At 47.7% G+C, this 17,817-nt stretch overlaps 1 protein-coding gene across 2 annotated transcripts in view; it reads right to left on the reverse strand.

Moving 5' to 3' along the window:
- Positions 1-17,817, reverse strand: part of DNAAF9 (dynein axonemal assembly factor 9) — a 91,492-nt gene that overhangs the window by 29,504 nt on the left and 44,171 nt on the right. For both annotated transcript variants that reach the window (XM_017872610.1, XM_017872611.1), the window contains exons 16-19: positions 14,967-15,055; positions 12,583-12,741; positions 6,309-6,434; positions 3,290-3,327 (exon numbers count right to left, since the gene is read on the reverse strand). In XM_017872610.1, coding sequence (XP_017728099.1) covers positions 3,290-3,327; positions 6,309-6,434; positions 12,583-12,741; positions 14,967-15,055 — 412 coding nt within the window. The remainder of the gene's footprint in view (positions 1-3,289; positions 3,328-6,308; positions 6,435-12,582; positions 12,742-14,966; positions 15,056-17,817) is intronic.

A 17,817-nucleotide genomic window follows, 5' to 3' on the forward strand; every position in this document is an offset into this window, starting at 1 on the left:
CCCGCCACCTCGCCCGGCTAGTTTTTTGTATTTTTTAGTAGAGACGGGGTTTCACAGTGTTAGCCAGGATGGTCTCGATCTCCTGACCTCGTGATCTGCCCGTCTCGGCCTCCCAAAGTGCTGGGATTACAGGCTTGAGCCACCACGCCCGGCTAACACAGTCCTTTTCTAACTGGAAAATAATCTCTTATGAATCAGGTAGCCTGACTCATGAATAGGAGCAAAGGGAGGCAATATGCTCCCTTAGGACATGAAGTGTTTGTCTACTGCTGGCAGATCCCACCTTCAAGCCAGCTACCAAATCTCCTAAGAGAAAAGAAATACTTGCCTTTTATCTCCTCCCTCCCCAGATAGCCCACGTCCACGGCAAGTCTGGTCAGGCCAGTCCACAGGGTCCCATGGGCCCAGAAGCAAGGCACCGTCACTCCATGAGCCCCCTTGGAGGAGTTCCGAAAACAGCACATGTGACCTGAAGGTGATCAGCCCTCATCTGATCACACCCCTAGCTCTACACAAGCACAGAGTTTAACACACATTGTCTTTGCACAATGAGTTGGAAGGTAGTATAAATGAAACATGCCTACCAAGTGCCAGAGAGAACACAGTCTGTTTTGGCCTCAAAGGGTTCAGACTAAAAGGGGCTTTCCTCTTGTGAGACAAGCCCAGGGCTGCCCCTGATTCAATGATGATGAAGACAGAACACTTCCTCAAGGCTCTCTGCCAGAGAAGCCCCACCATCTGTGCTTGTTCTTCATGCAAAAAAGAAGGGGGACACTGAGGGAGAATGCCAAGGAACTGAGGTGCACTAGGGTGCCAATCATCACATGGTCGACAAGGGGCTCTGAAAGGAAAAGAAGGCTCCAGCATTTACAAGAATAAGGCAGGGCCTGAGGCTGGATAGGTCAGCAAGTCCTAGGTACACCTGATGGCCAGTACTGCCCCCTAGGCAAACACTTCCTCAACTTCACCTGCTTCCAACTAAAGCTCTTCTTAAGGAGGACACTGCTTCTCTAAGTCAATCTTCACTTCCAGTCTGATCTCTGGACCCACCCCTTCCTTCGCAGGGGTCCCCTCTATCAAGTCTAGCATCTCCTTGCAGTCCACAGGCCTTCTCAGTCAGCAAATAAGGAGGAGCTGATCATTCAGAAATGACAATTCTTGGAAGTATTCTCCTCTAGCCATCTTCCTTTTTTTTTTTGAGACGGGGTCTCACTCTGTTGCCCAGAATGGAGTGCAGTGGCCCAGTCTCAGCTCACTGCAAGCTCCGCCTCCCGGGTTCATGCCATTCTCCTGCCTCAGCCTCCTGAGTAGCTGGGACTACAGGCACCCACCACCACGCCTGGCTAATTTTTTTGTATTTTAGTAGAGACGGGGTTTCACCATGTTGGCCAGGATGGTCTCGATCTCCTGACCTCGTGATCTGCCCGCCTCGGCCTCCAAAAGTGCTGGGATTACAGGCGTGAGCCACCATGTCCGGCCTGCCATCTTCCTTTTTATAGCCCCAAGCGCTCTAGAATATAATCCACACCTGCTGGCTTCCAGTATCTCACTTGGCCACTGGTCTACTTGAAGCTGGCTTCAGCCCTCACCTCTCCACTCAGATCATCCTACTCAGGTCATCAGGGTCCTTCTCACTTGCAGAGCCAGTGGGCTTTTCTCTGTCCTTCCCTCAAAGTCTCCGCAGCATTAGACATTGTGGATCTCTTTTTCTCCTTCTTCAATGTCTCAGGCAATGCTCTTCCCTGCTTCTCTTCCGGTGTCCTGGAACCTCTGCCCTCACCCCATCTCTAGCCTTCTGATCTTTTCAGCTCTACACCTGGATACCAGCTGACTACAGTACATACCATTAACTTTGACCATGACTTCCAAATATGTATCTTAGGATGAGACAGCCCTCCTTGGTTATCTCCTGGACCTGTTTTCTCCTGTGCTTTCTATCTCAAGGACAGGTACCACCAACCTTCCTAATCTCCTAAGCTAGAAACCTAGGAGTCATCCTAGATACCTCTTTTTGCAATGCATGCTCCACATCTAGTCTGTCACCAGATCCTATTGACCCAACCTCCACAAACTCTCCTTAATCTACCTGGGGTGGATACTGTGGATGGACCTAGCCAACCTCCATTTCATCCTGTTTCTGAGGTGCAGTACCTAGAAAGTAACAGGGGCCTCTAAAAGCTGGACCTGAGACTACCTGGTACAGCAGCCCAATATACACATTCCTCCCTTCGGGCAGCATGCCCTGGGCAGCATGAGCTCAGCTGTTTCCCAAGACAACAACTTTGGTATGCTCTGTTGTCTCCGCTCCCTGTGGACTGGCAGTACGATCAGCAGGGCGAAACTGTGCTGGGGACACTGAGTTGTTTTCTTGCATCTGATTTCTGCTTGATGGACTAGCTCAGGAAGCCCAGACCCCAGGCATGTCTCCTAATAACAATGAGCATTTCATCACCACTGCAGGGAATTCAGAATTTATTCTGGACCTCCAAACATCACAGATAATATGACTAGAAAGTGTTGATTCCAGGGTTGCCAGGTAGCAGGGCATTGCAAAGTTGAATGCAACCTGCAGGATGGGTGAATTTTTCTAAATGTTATCAAGGAAATGCGGAAAATTCCAGGGTGCATGGGGGTGGGGGGTATTAAGAAAGACAGGTCCTGCTGGGCCAAACTCGGCACTCTTGGGGCAGAAGTGAATCAAGAACTTGCTGATCCAGAGGCTAGGAATACCTACTCAGCCCACTAATATTAGCTGGAATGCCAGGGTGGACTTAAGCCCAGCTCAAGGAGAGGTATTACTGTGGCAATTTGTTGCCATAAGAGACAAGTTCAGGCCAGGCGTGATGGCTCACGCCTGTAATCCCAGTACTTTGGGAGGTCGAGGCGGGCGGATTGTGAGGTCAGGAGTTTGAGACCAGCCTGGCCAACATGGTGAAACCCTGTCTCTATTAAAAATACAAAAATTAGCCTGGTGTGGTGGTGCATGCCTGTAATCCCAGCTACTTGGGAGACTGAGGCAGGAGAATCACTTGAACCTGGGAGGCAGAGGTTGCAGTGAGCTGAGACCACGCCACTGCACTCCAACCTGGGCGACAGAGTAAAAACAGACAAGCTCTTAGAAGAAATGTGCCTATCAAATATGGTAAAAGTAAAGATATCAAAGTTTTTTCTGACCAATTTTGTTTGCTTTAGATTTCAGAATGGTAGGTAAGAGCACGAAGAAAAGTCTATTGCTGAATTCTACTGAACTTGCAAGGCATGCAAGCTGGAAATAAAGCATATTACTTACCTTGTGAACACTGGTCAAGACATTTAGGAAAGAGAAATCTAGGGGGAAGAAGGGGGAAATATTTAAAAACCATTCATCTCAGAGTTGTCACTGATTATTTCCCACACAAATACTACCACTGACAAGCAAACTGACTCACATGATGAGGCAAGTGGCAGCAGCACTGAGCACTAAGGATAGCCATGGGACTTCACAGCTTTCCGTCAAAGCTCCCCATGCCAGGAGCCCCACAGAAGTCCCTACATGGCCAATTGTAAGTGGAATGTTGAAGAGGGATACTGGGGCCAGGACCAGCTCTTTGGTCTATGGGAGATGGAGAAAGAGCTGGTCTTTTTTGAAAGACATATGTTTTTGAGTAAAGTGGATATTTCAAGGGAAAAGAAGAATTACACTCATCTAACTCTACCAGGGGCCTTTAATACCAACTTTGCCATGCTTCTCTTTATGTACACACTAGAATCTCAATTCCCCTTTAATCTCCTTCTTTTTTTTTGAGACGGAGTCTTGCTCTGTCACCCAGGTTGGAGTGCTGTGGCCGGATCTCAGCTCACTGCAAGCTCCGCCTCCCAGGTTCACGCCATTCTCCTGCCTCAGCCTCCCGGGTAGCTGGGACTACAGGCGCCACCACCTCGCCCGGGTAGTTTTTTTTGTAGTTTTAGTAGAGACGGGGTTTCACCGTGTTAGCCAGGATGGTCTCCATCTCCTGACCTCGTGATCCGCCCGTCTCGGCCTCCCAAAGTGCTGGGATTACAGGCTTGAGCCACCGCGCCCAGCTCCTTCTTAACTCAGAAGGTGAATGAAAAGCAGGAGACTGAATTACAAGTGAAGCAGGAGGTGGGGGTGACTGATCCAAAGCGTGAGTTACTTAACAACTGTAGCACTGCAGTAGGCTCTAGAGAAAAACTCATATTCTCACAGGACTTCAGAACTCCTAAAACATCACAAGACCTGCCTCAGGGAAGAAAGCTAACACTAACGGGGATAGCTGCCTTTTATGGAGTTCCTCCTGTGAGCAAGGCACTGTGCAGGCAGTTCACGAACGTGATCTTGCTCTGTCGTCCTGTCCTCTCTGTGCCTCAGGTATCTAATAGATGAAAGGCGTGGGTTTAGGATGGCTCAACACACTAAGTTTGCCCAGTGTCTCACAGGCAGCTGGGAGGCAGCAGGGCTAAGGCAGGGACCCAGGTCTGTTTGGCACCACAGAGGTCCTGTGTTTTCTTCCCTGACAATTGGGATGCTGGCTGAAGTCACTCTTCTGAATGGCTGTTGGTCTAGCTGGCAGGTATTAATGATGTTCACAACGCTGGGGGAGTTTCTCTCCTGGAATTTCCTTGGTGGCAGCAAATCTTCATCCTTTTGTTTGATTTCTGACAACAGCCAGTCATACACCATTTGAAACCAAATCTGGTAGATGAGCTGGGTGAATATCAGGTTGGGCTGTGGATCCTGTTTCCTTACCTGACTCCCTCATAGTTTCTGAAGAATTCCAAGGAGGAAAACCCATGTGCTATACGTGGGTCAAAGGGGCTGGAACAAGGGAAGATACAGCCACACCACAGTCTCCCAAGAACAGAACTCACTGACTTCACTGTGCTCACAGTCCACAGACGGCTGCTGCACAGTAAGCATTCCTTTACTTATTTTAATTTTTAAAGTTTTACTTAAAAGAATTTAAACAGCCTGTAATCCCAACACTTTTGGAGGCTGAGGTGGGCAGATCATCTGAGGTTGGGAGTTCGAGACCAGCCTGACCAACACGGAGAAACCGCGTCTCTACTAAAAATACAAAAAAATCAGCCGGGCATGGTGGTGCATGCCTGTAATCCCAGCTAATTGGGAGGCTGAGGCAAGAGAATCACTTGAACCTGGGAGGTAGAGGTTGCAGTGAGCTGAGATCACGCCACCATTGCACTCCAGCCTGGACAACAAGAGTGAAATTCCATCTCAAAAAAAAAAAAAAATTTTTTTTAAACAATGGAGCAACTGTTCAGTTGGTGAAGGAAGTCAACTCACTTTTTTGAGATAGCATCTCACTTTGTTGCCCAGGTTGGAGTGCAGTAGCATGAACACAGCTTACTGCAGCCTCATCATGCAATCCTCCAGCCTCAGCCTCCCAAGTAGCTGGGACTACAGGCGCTCCCTACCACACCTGGTTAATTTATTTTTTTTGGCAGAGACGGGGTCTTGCTATGTTACCCAGGCTGCTCTTGAACTCCTGGGCTCAAGCATCCTCCAACCTTCCATCTTCCAAGTGTGCTGAGATTATAGGCATGAGCCACTGTGCCCTGCCTGATTTTGTTACTTAAATTTTTATATTCCATAATCATGTTCACCCAATTTTAGTCTTATTTCTATATTTAAATAGGTTATATACTCAACTTCAGTCCTTTTATGCCTTATAAAAAAATTTTTTTTTTTTGAGACAGTCTTGCTTGCTCTGTCACCCAGGCTGGGGTGCAGTGGCATGATCGCGGCTCACTGCAACCTCCACCTCCTGGGTTCAAGCGATTTTTGTGCCTCAGCCTCCTGAGTAGCTGGGATTACAGGTGTGTGCCACCATTCCTGATTAATTTTTGTATTTTTAGTAGAAATGGGATTTTGCCAGGTTGGCCAGGCTGGTCTCGAACTCCCGTCCTCAAGTGATATGCCTGCCTTGGCCTCCCAAAGCGCTGGGATTACACGTATGAGCCACTGCACCTGGCCTTAAGTTATTTTTCAACAATATTTAGAACATACATGTTGGAGCACCCATTTATTTAGCAGATATTTCATAAGTCCTTACTATGTACTAACTATTAAACAGAAATAGTTCTCCCTCACAAAAGCTAAGTTTGTCTTCCATAATTCCTCTCTTTTCTTTGGCTACAAGTCCAAAGGAGTCTATTGAGGACCTAGCACTAATAAAAGAACAGCATTTACTACATACAAGGTGACTAATGCATTCCAAAAGATCTGTCTCCTTCTGGTGGGTGGAAACAAATTACTTTCAGTACACTTACACACCATATCCTGTATCTACCTGTGTTCCATGTAGCAACTCATGGGCTCCACACATGCTGTGATGGCACCAATGGTGAAGGAGGCCTTGACATTTGAGTCTGGGTGGGTCTGCAGGGCCTGGACAACATCAATAACATCTGTGTAGCTGGGGAAGGTAAAAAAAGGAATGATTAGTTTACTGACTGGCATTGCAAAGTGGAGGAAGAGGGGAATCCCGAATGGCTGATTGAACAAGGATGCAAAGAAAACCAAAAGGAAGAGCCTGCAATCTGGTCCCTTGGTGTCACTCCACTTCATGACATGCAGCCCCTGGAATCTACAGTGTTGCTACATTCCCAAGTTCCATTAGTCCTCATAACTGTGCAAGAGTGACTGGAAGAACCACCCTGCTCTGGAGGTAAAAGGAAGCCGGCAGGTGACCCTGGAGCTCTGAGGGTGGGACCTAGTGTCCTTAGGCCTGTTTTCTAATCAAGTTAGGAGCTCCTGCCACTTGCCTATTTTCTTTAGTAGCTCCTTTCTCTCCTTCCCACGTCTCAGAACATACAGGAAAGAGAGTGCGTCTGGACCCATCCAGGTCAGCAGACTCATCCATGCCAAATACAGCTCACACTGGTATCTCCTGCCTGGAACTCTCTCCAAACTCCAAACTCGTTGTCCTTTTCAGCAGAAGGACTCTACTCTTTCAGATGCTAGGCTCAAAGAATTTTTTTTTGGTCTCCTTTGACTCCATTTTTTCCTGTCTTCAAAATATAACTAGAAGACATCACTGCTTACACCCCCACACTCCCACTGGGTCCAAACTGTTATAATCTCTTGCTTAGATCACCCCATCAGCCTCCCAGCTGTCGCTGCTTCTGTCCTTGCCTCTCTCTGATCTGTTTTCAACACAGATGCCAGAGGGATATGCTAAACCCAGAGTCAGATCATGTCATTTCTCTGCTCAAAACCCTCTGGTGGCTTCCATCTCACACTGTGTGAAAGCCAAAGCCTTTACAATATGCCAGGCAGCCCTCTATGATTTGACCCCCTACGGAGCAGCGAAGAATTTCATCTACTATCACTTCCCTTTCCCTAATCCAGCTACTTTGGTTTCCTGGCTCTTTTCTAAACATGCCAGGCATACTTCTACCTCTGCATTCTTTGCTCCCCTGGCTGGAATGTTCTTTTCCTCAGGTATCTGCATGAGTGGTTCTCTCTCCCTTCAGGTCTCTGCTCAGGAGGCATCTTATGGAGAGGCATCCTCTGACTTCATACACCCGGTGTGATCCAGCAACCCTCCTTTCTTGGCATTCCCTGCCTCCTGTTCCAAGTTTCTTCAAGGCCCCAATCAGCAGCTATTTATACCCTATTTTCTCATTTATTTCTTTATTGTCTCCATAATAAGAATGTCAGGTGGTACTGTAATCTCTGCTGCCTAAAGGAGGGTAGGTGAATACACTGGATGTTCAACCCTAAGCAGGCCCCTGGCCACTTCAAGAGGTGGACCTAGCCTCTTCACCTAGTAGAGGAGAACTCTTTCCTGATTGATCCAGCCTATCACCAAAAGGTTTGTTCCTATGGAAGAAAGTCAAACCTAATGGGCAGCCCATCTAATCAGATGGGCCTGGTTTAGTTTGAGCCCTTTGGAAGCCAGTGGTGGTGGTGTGGACAGGTACAGCCTGCTTGAGTTGTTCTTGAGTTCCTATGAACAACTCATCTGTAAAAAGGCCCTTGGCTTTATCTGCAGACTACAATACTCCACCCCACCCCACCCCAGGTTCTCCTGAGTCCTGATCAGCTGACAGGGCTTCAGTAGAGAATGGGGTGTACTAGGTTCTAGAGTTCCACCGGGGGGCCTGACAGCCCTCTGCTCACAGCCTTCTCTTCTTCAGGGCTTCTCCCCCTACCTGGGCATGTGTATATGACCACATGGGGCTCTTTCCACTGAGTGCCTGGCTGGGCCTGGATGCCAGGAGAGTCCAATCCACAACATGCACTGCCAGGCCCAAACAGAAGCATGCCTGGTAAGCAGGGCTGGCGTGTGCATGCTGTCCCGCATCCCTCTCTGGCGGTGTTTAATGGAGTTAATGGATTTAACTCTTAGGGTTAATGTGAAACATGTGCTCACTCAGACTGTAGGCTTAAATTGCAAACATAAAACAGCCTACAGGAGACTTCAGTGTAAGCAGTACAGACTCATTTCTTAGGGGAGCAAAGGACAACTGAAAAGGATTCACAAGTCATGCTTGAGGAGTCATTTTAATATAACAGGATTTCCCTTAGAGAGGGTGGCTGGGGAATTTCTAGGTTTTCAGAGCATTTCATTAATTTTCATTGACCTTAATGGAAAAAGGTTACAGTAAAAAACAGGCCCCTGTCTCCTTGATGAGACCTCTGCATCTGGGCACTGCCCCAAGAGAAGAATGCCCTGGGCCATTCACTCTATCCATTAGGGGAATCCCTGCTAGAACCTCCCTTCCTCCCCAGCCCCATAATCATCCTGGGTGAGGGCTCCAGACAGAAAGAGCACCCCTCACCCAGAAGGAAGCACCCCACTCAAGTTACTAGAGTCTCTCTCTTTTTTTTTTTTTTTTTTTGAGACAGAGTCTCGCTCTGTTGCCCAGGCTGGAGTGCAGTGGCAGGGTCACAGCTCACCGCAAACTCTGCCTCCCAGGCTCAAGCGATCCTCCTGCCTCAGCCTCCTGAGTAGCTGGGACCATAGGTGTGCACCACCACACCCACCTAATTTTTTGTATTTTTGGTAGAGACAGGGTTTCATCATGTTGCTCAGGCTGCTCTCAAACTCCTGAGCTCAAGTGATTCATCCACTTTGGCCTCCCAAAGTGTTGGGATACAGGTGTGAGCCATGGTGCCTGGGCTAGAGCTTGTACTAGACCACTTGGGCTAAACTGACCCAACTGTATGATGAGGGCAAAAAACTGTCTCTTCATGTTTGCTTCCTGTCAGTATTTTCTTTATTAAAATAAAACAAAACAAAACCCAGCAGGACCTTAACTTTCTTTTCTCTGAAACAACAGATAATCTATTCAAGTCTCCTTTGGGCTCAGTCTTATGTTTGCAATTTAAGCCTACAATCTAAATGGGCACAAGTTTTTACATTAATTAATTTCAAATTTTGTTTTTGATGTAGATAATTTTAGAGAATGATTTTATAATATTCCAGGGTATAAATACAGCCCCTCATATTCTCTAAAATTAATTTTGTAAAATTCAGATTTTTCCAGTTTTACTTATATTTGTGTGTGTGTATATTAAGTTCTATTCAATTTTACAACCTGTGTAGGTTCTTATATCCATCACCATGGTCAGGATACTAAACAGTTCCAATACACAAGGATCCCTTGTGTTGCCCTTTTATTTATTTATTTATTTTTGTTTTGTTTTTGAGGCGGAGTCTCGCTCTGTCACCCGGACTAGAGTGCAGTGGCCGGATCTCAGCTCACTGCAAGCTCCGCCTCCCGGGTTTACGCCATTCTCCTGCCTCAGCCTCCCGAGTAGCTAGGACTACAGGCGCCCGCCACCTCGCCCGGCTAGTTTTGTATTTTAGTAGAGACGGGGTTTCACTGTGTTAGCCAGGATGGTCTCGATCTCCTGACCTTGTGATCCGCCCGTCTCGGCCTCCCAAAGTGCTGGGATTACAGGCTTGAGCCACCGCGCCCGGCCGTGTTGCCCTTTTATAAACACGCCCACCTCCCTCCTGCTCTCCACTCCCATTCTGACCCCTGTCAATCACTAATCTGTCCTCCATTTCTAAAACTTTGTCATTTTAAAATACATAAATTCAATTTTTAAAACAACAACTAACAGTTCCACTCGATGTCAAAGTTTAAGTATATTGCCCCACCACTTCACTAAATTGAGTGGCATCAGGCCACTCTAAGGGCTAAAGAAATCTCTGTCCCATATTACAAGTTTCCCCAAATAATGCTATAAATGAAAGTAAAGCCAGGCCGGGCATGGTGGCTCATGCCCGTAATCTCAACACTTTGGGAGGCTGAGGTGCAAAGATTGCTTGAGTTCAAGAGTTCAAGACCAGCCTGGGCAACATAGGGAGACCCATCTCTAAAAACAAAGGCCAGAAACTGGGCGTGGTGGCTCACATCTATAATCCCAGCACTCTGGGAGGCCAAGGCAGGTGGAACACGTGAGGTCAGGAATTCAAGACCAGCCTAACCAAGATGGTGAAACTCCATCTCTACTAAAAATATAAAAATTAGCCAGGTGTGGTGGTGAGTGCCTGTAATCCTAGCTACTTGGGAGGTTGAGGCACAAGAACTGCTTGAACCCGGGAAGCGGAGGTTGCAGTGAGCCAAGATTATGCCATTGTACTCCAGCCTGGACGACAGAGCGAGACTCTAACTCAAAAAAAAAAAAAAAAAGGCCAGGAGTGGTGGCTCAAGCCTGTAATCCCAGCACTTTGGGAGGCTGAGGTGGGTGGATCACCTGAGGTCAGGAGTTCGAGACCAGCCTGGCCAACATAGTGAAATCTGATCTCTACTAAAAAATACGAAAATTAGCCGGGTGTGGTGGCGTGTACCTGTAATCCCAGCTACTTGGGAGGCTGAGGTGGGAGTATTGCTTGAACTTGGGAGGTGGAGGTTGCAGTGAGCTGAGATTGCGCCACTGCACTCTAGCCTGGGTGACAGAGCAAGACTCCATTTCAAAAAAAAGAAAAAAAAGAAAATAAAGTCATATTCAAGGAATACAATTCTTAATATGAGAAGCATCTAGGATCTCCCATCACCAACAATCTAAATAACGGGCATGAAGGCCCAGTCCCAAGACGATGGACATGCTATAAAGGAGGGTGCTACATGGGCCCAGCTGGTAAGAAAAGTGTCTTAGTGAAGAGCCACAGCATTTAGCTGGTATTCTGACTGGAGTCCTCTAGGAAATTGACTAGAGGTCCCCATATCCTGGGGCTGTGATGGGGCAAAGTCTGGGTTTGCAGTATAAGAGTGGGCTGGTCACACTATCACTGTAGTTTAGAAGCAGCCAGGAAAGCTGACGCTTTTGCAGACTTGTAAAGTCAGAGACAAGAAGTCAGTGATGCTCTCTGAAGAGACAGAAGATGGAAATGATCTCACCTACACATTGTCAAGCTGCTGAATTCATCTCCAGCTCCACACCCTCAGTGACTCTCAACTGGTGGGAGCAGGAGGTGAAGCAGATGGGCCAACCCATTCCTTTGACGAGTAGAAACAATGGAAAACCAAAAGAAAACAAGTGGTTTCAACCCCAGACTCTTCCTCTGGTTTCTAGGACCTCAGCCCACAAGCAGGACAAAAGGGCTGATAGAAGGGAAGCTGGAGGCAAGGTGTGAGAACAAGGCTCGAAAGGGAAAGATGGCCTGCTAGGGTACACTGTCCCACCTGCCTCCTTCCTCAGACCACCCTCCTAGCTTTCCTCCAATTTCCATTATCACAGCCAGGACACGAAAAGGGGCTTTGGATTGGGACCAATTCTTTACTGGAAACAACTAGCCAATTGCAAACACTAACATAGCACAAAAGCACTTTGTAAGAACTGCCAAAAGCTTCTTTATTACCAACCATAACAACACTAGTGAAAAGCACGGCTCCTGTTTTCCTGACTGCGCATTCCCCTCTGGGCCTGGGGTGGTGATGGGTCTGTGAGGGGCTCCTCCTTGAAAGGCCTTAGAACAGGTCAAGAGAACCTCCTTTTGGCAAGGGTCCCCTGCAGCAGTGGTACAGGCTCTGTCAAACCTGCCCTCCTATGTTGCACACTCACAATAATCATGCTTACAGAGACTTCATGAGCTAGTCAGCCTATAATTACAGTTCTGCACACAGCCATGAAAGGCGAGCTTCTTACCCAACATGAATATTCCCACACCTCACTGAAAGTCCCAGTAAACTCTCCTGGGCCAGTCAGCCAGGTCATGGTGAGGCTGGAGCCTGCAGAGTATGAGGGTCGTCTCTGCAATTCCACAAGAGGGAGAACTGAAACAGAAGAAGCTCCCTTATTTAGATGATGAAGGAAAACTTAGGGACCACTACTGTTCCAAGAATTACCAGTGAATCTTGCCAGGTTCCCTAATTCCCCATCTTGTGGGGATACGATGATGTTAAATCCAAACTTAAAACTTGTGTGCAAGCTATATTAGCCTATAGGCCATAGGGTCATTGCTCACTTAAGGCTTCCCTGTAGTGCAGACACTGTTCACGTATGTGGAGTCTGTTCTGTGCTTCAGGTTTGTTACACATAAAATAAGAGTAATGGCAAGGTCGTCACCCTGATTCGACCGTTCCCAGGAGACTTCCAATGCTCACCCTTGTAACACCACCAGCAGTCTGGTCTTCTTGCGGATGTAGGCTGACTGGCGGGCAGAGCGGTTCTGCTGGGCCTCCAGGGCATTGGAAAGGTATCTCTGGAAGTGTGCAGCATGAAAACATTCGGAGCTGTCCATGATTTGGCGATACACCATCCATCTGGAAAGGGAAAATGTAACCTCAGAATGGGGGCCACCTGATGACCTGGCCCCATATGTTCAGCCATGGATTCAAATGTGACAGTGACTCCTAAAGCCATTCTGCCCAGTGAATCCATTCAGGAGAAAGCCATCCTGGCCTCACAGAAAAAAGGCAGAGGGCACTGGATGGGTTGGAAGCCCAGTATCCTGAAACCACTGTCACTGGGGCTTTTGATAGGAAACCCCTTGCCACAGGGAAAATGGTCAGGTAAGTACTTGAACAACAGACATCAGAGGTAAGACTCCTTCTGACCAGGCAGTCACTTTCTGAAGGACCATGCAAAAGATGGCTTCAGTTAGTCTCTTGCTAAGAATAAGAAATGGGCAGGGCTGGCCGGGCATGGTGGCTCATGCCTGTAATCCCAGCACTTTGGGAGGCCGAGGCGGGCGGATCACCTGAAGTCGGGAGTTCAAGACCAGCCTGACCAACTGGTCTTGGAGAAACCCTATCTCTACTAAAAATATAAAATGGGCAGGGTGTGGTGGCACATGCTTGTAATCCCAGCTACTTGGGAGGCTGAGGCAGGAGAATCGCTTGAACCCGGGAGGCGGGTGCTGCAGTGAGCCAAGATCACACCACTGCACTCCAGCCTGGGCAACAAGAGTGAAACTCCATCTCAAAAAAAAAAAAAAAGAAATGGGCAGGGTGAATAATTCAGAATGTTTATAGAACAAAAACACTAGACACGAGGAACTGGTTAGACATTTAGTACTTAATAAATGAGGTCCCATATTTCCTGAGCATCGCTCTGTAATCTGCCTCCCCATTCCCCATAGTATCTCATCCTAAACTGCTGACTCTATGCAATTTCAGGCTTCTAAATTTCTTTATGGCCTCCTGCAGGATGCCTTACTTTGGGGTAGGCTGACTAGATATTAAACGCCTGGTTCAATCAGCAAGGGTTGTTTAGTAATCTGACAGCCAGGGGGAAGTGAAGGATGAATGATTTTCCTGATTTCACCTGGGCCAACCTGTTCCAGCTGCATCTGAACTCAGGCAGTCTCCTTGTGCTCATGGAAGGATCATGACATCCACCAGCTCCTAAGTTTTTATAACCATCATGACCCTGAATTTCCCTGCTGATCACTCCCAGGCCTCTGCACTTGCTTGACCTGCTGCTACAATGCTCTCCCCCAGTAGCCACATGGTTTATTCCTTAAAGTCTTTGCTCAAATGTCACCTCCTTAGTGAAGTTTTCCCAGACCACCCAATTTCAAATTGGAATCTAAGGCACATAGTAGCATGTGCCTGTAATCTCAGCTACTTTGTAGAATGAGGTGGGAGGATCACTTGAGCTCAGGAGTTTGAGACCAGCCTGGACAACATAGCAAAACCCCATCTCTAAAAAATTTTTAAAAAATTAGTTGGGTGTGATGGTGCACACCTGTAGTCCTGCCTACTTGGGAGGGTGAGGTGGGAGGATAATTTGAACCCAGGAGTTTGAGGCTACAGCGAACTATGATTGTGCCACTGTACCCGAGTTTGGGTGACAGAGAGACTCTATCTCCAAAAAAAAAAAAAAACAGAAAACTGGAACCCCACTTCCAGCCCTGCACTTCCTATAACCTTCCCTGCTCTATTTTCTGTTGTTTTGTTTTTTAATCAGAGTCTCACTCTGTTGCCCAGGCTGGGATGCAGTGGCGCAATCTCATCTCACTGCAGCCTCGCCCTCCTGGGTTCAAGTGATTCTCCCACCTTAGCCTCCCGAGTAGCTGGGACTATAGGTGCGTGCCGCCACATTCAGCTAATTTTTGCAGGTTTCACCATGTTGCCAAGACTGGTCTCAAATTCCTGGGCTCAGGCGATCCACCCCTTTTTGCCTCCCAAAGTGCTGGGATTACAGGTGTGAGCCACAGAACCCGGCCCCTTCTCTGCTTTATTTTCTCCATAGAACTTTTCACTAGTTAATATACTTTTCCTTATCTGTCTGTCTTCCCAAACTAGAATGTAAGCTCCATTAAGGGCAGAGATTTTCAAGTCTGTTTGTTCATCAATGTATTCTCTCATACTCAGACCAGTGCCTGGCATACAGGAAGTGCTCAGTAGAGCATATTAAATGAATGGCTGACTTCCGTGCTGATACCAGTCCCACCAAGGCCAGTACATGTCTAAGGTTTTCCAATGCCTAGGCAGGCCCAAGTTAGAATCCCTTTCCCCAAAGCAAAGGCAGCAGCCATACTAACCTGCCATATTCTTTATGCAGAGTGACCAGAAAAGCACAGAGCTCGCTAGCGTGACAGCCCGGGAGGCCAGTTACAATGCTGATAATTACCTACATGAAGAAAAAGTCATAGGTTTGCAATTCAACTGCATTGCATTGTGTAAGAAGAGGTTAAGAGAACTGACTTCTGGTGCCAAGCATTGTGGGTCTGAACCTCAGTATGACCTCTCACTAACTCTGTGACCTTTGGCCAATGACAGAACCTACATTATAAAGTGGGTGTGAGTAGCCGGGCGTGGTGGCGGGCGCCTGTAGTCCCAGCTACTCGGGAGGCTGAGGCAGGAGAATGGCGGGAACCCGGGAGGCAGAGCTTGCAGTGAGCTGAGATCTGGCCACTGCACTCCAGCCTGGGCGACAGAGCGAGACTCCGTCTCAAAAAATAAAAAAAATAAAAAAAAAAATAAAGTGGGTGTGAGGATTAACTGGGTTAACATAAGCAAAGTGTTTAGAACAGTGCTTGGCACATAGCAAACACCATATAAAATGTAGTGTTACTAGTCTAATTTTTACTAGAGTAGTAACACTAATTAGAGCAGATTGTGAATAGATTAGTTAAAATACAATGCATTAAAGGACCTACCTGCTTGAGACCACAGATCTCTTCTGTAAAGCAGACATTCAGGCATATTATGACTTTTTTCCCAGTAGTAACATTTCTTAGGAAAACACTGGGCAGAAAGGAGGTCTGGGACAAAAATGCCCCAGGCTACACTGGTGTGGTAAACTAGGGCAGAGGACAGGAGACTGGTGCTGGGGATGCTTCTGCCTGGTTGCCTGTGCCCTCTAAGTCACATGGTCAGGGCTAAGCAGGGCTAAGTTTTTTTTTTTGAGATGCAGTCTCACTCTGTTGCCCAGGCTGAAGTGCTGTGGGGTGATCTCAGCTTACTACAACCTCCACCTCCTGGGTTCAAGAGAGTCTCCTGCCTCAGCCTCCCAAGTAGCTGGGATTACAGGCATGTGCTACCACACCTGGCTCATTTTTGTATTTTTAGTAGAGACAGGGTTTCACCATGTTGGCCAGACTGGTCTCGAACTCCCGACCTCGGGTGATCCACTGACCTTGGCCTCCCAAAGTGCTGGACTTACAGGCGTGAGCCGCCGCGTCTGGCCGACCGGGACTAAGTCTTAACTCACTGTGTGTGTGAAGCACCTGTGATTCTAGAAGAGGAGAAGAGTGGCCAGGCTGAACTGTCCTAACTTTATTATACACCCACAGGAAAACAGGTCCCCTTTTCAGGTAGATATTCCAAAGCAACTTAAGAAATTCACTGAAAAAGGAGGCATCAGGCAGGTGAGGACAGGAACCACGTAATCACCGAGGGAGGTCTATATAAATGACTTGGTGTGGCAAGTGCCTCTGTAAGTTTTTTTTCTTTTTTTTGAGACGGAGTCTCCCTCTGCTGTCAGGCTGGAGTGCAGTGTGCAATTTTGGCTCACTGCAACCTCTGCCTCCTGGGTTCAAGTGATTCTCCTGCCTCAGCCTCCTGAGTAGCTGGGACTACAGGTGCCGACCACCATGCCCAGCTAATTTTTTGTATTTTTAGTACAGACGGGGTTTCACCATGTTGGCCAGGATGGTCTCCATCTCTTGACCTCGTGATCCACCCGCCTTGGCCTCCCAAAGTGCTGGGATTACAGGCGTGAGCCACCACACCCAGCCTGTAAGTTTTATTTCACAATACACAAGACTCACTGGGACAGGCCCAGTCACAAATATGCTAAAGCTAAGCCTGGAAACACTCATCACTTGAGCTACCCACATCAGCACAGAGAAGACGGCCGTGAATCCCTCTTCTTTTGTAGGACCCAGAAGCTGTCTCTTGTTCCCTCTGACCAGGGCCTCTACACCGTACCCCTTTCTACCCCTCAGGCAGTACTCCATGTTTATCCTCCTCCCATCCAGCTTTCCCTGTCTTCGTTCCTATTCCTCAGTGCCCAGGTCTCAGCCCCTCAAATTACAGCACATGTACATAAAGCCAGACATGTTTTTACTTTAAGGCCAGTCCAAAAGCACTATTTTTTTTTTTTTTGAGATGGAGTCTCGCTCCATTGCCCAGGCTGGAGTGCAGTGGTGCGATCTCAGCTTACTACAAACTCTGCTTCACGGGTTCACACAACTCTCCTGTCTTGGCCTCCCAAGGAGCTGGGACTACAGGCACCTGCCACCATGCCTGGCTAATTTTTGTATTTTTAGTAGAGATGGGGTTTCACCTTGTTGGTCAGGCTGGTCTTGAACTCCTGACCTTAGATGATCCACCTGCCTCAGCCTCCCAAAGTGCTGGGATTACAGGCATGAGCCATCCCGCCCAGCCAAGCACCTTTGAATAAAATATAAATATATATTGCACCTTTGAATAAAACATAACAAGTAGGTATTTTCAGATGCTTTACACTCTTGCCTTAGGGAAAAAAATGACGTTTCTCATTGCTTAGTGCTTTTATTTCCTTTTGCAGCTGAGTATCTTCTAGACTCGCATGGAAATAAATGCCCTCTTTGAGCCTATTAAGACTTACGGTTCTGGGCTGGGCGCGGTGGCTCATGTCTGTAAACCCAGCACTTTGGGAGGCCGAGGCAGGCAGATCACTTGAAGTAAGGAGATCAAGACCAGCCTGGCAACATGGTGAAACTCTGACTCTACTAAAAATACAAAAATTAGCTGGGCTTGGTGGCACATGCCTGTAATCCCAGCTACTGGGGAGGCTGAGGCTGGAGAATCACTTGAACCTGGGAGGCAGAGGTTGCAGTGAGCCGAGATCGGGCCACTGCACTCCAGCCTGGGCAACAGAGCAAGACTCCATTTCAAACAAAAAAA

This window comes from Rhinopithecus bieti, unplaced genomic scaffold, assembly GCF_001698545.2.
Source record: "Rhinopithecus bieti isolate Rb0 unplaced genomic scaffold, ASM169854v2 scaffold_7580, whole genome shotgun sequence".
In the NCBI taxonomy this organism is placed as follows: Eukaryota; Metazoa; Chordata; class Mammalia; order Primates; family Cercopithecidae; genus Rhinopithecus; species Rhinopithecus bieti.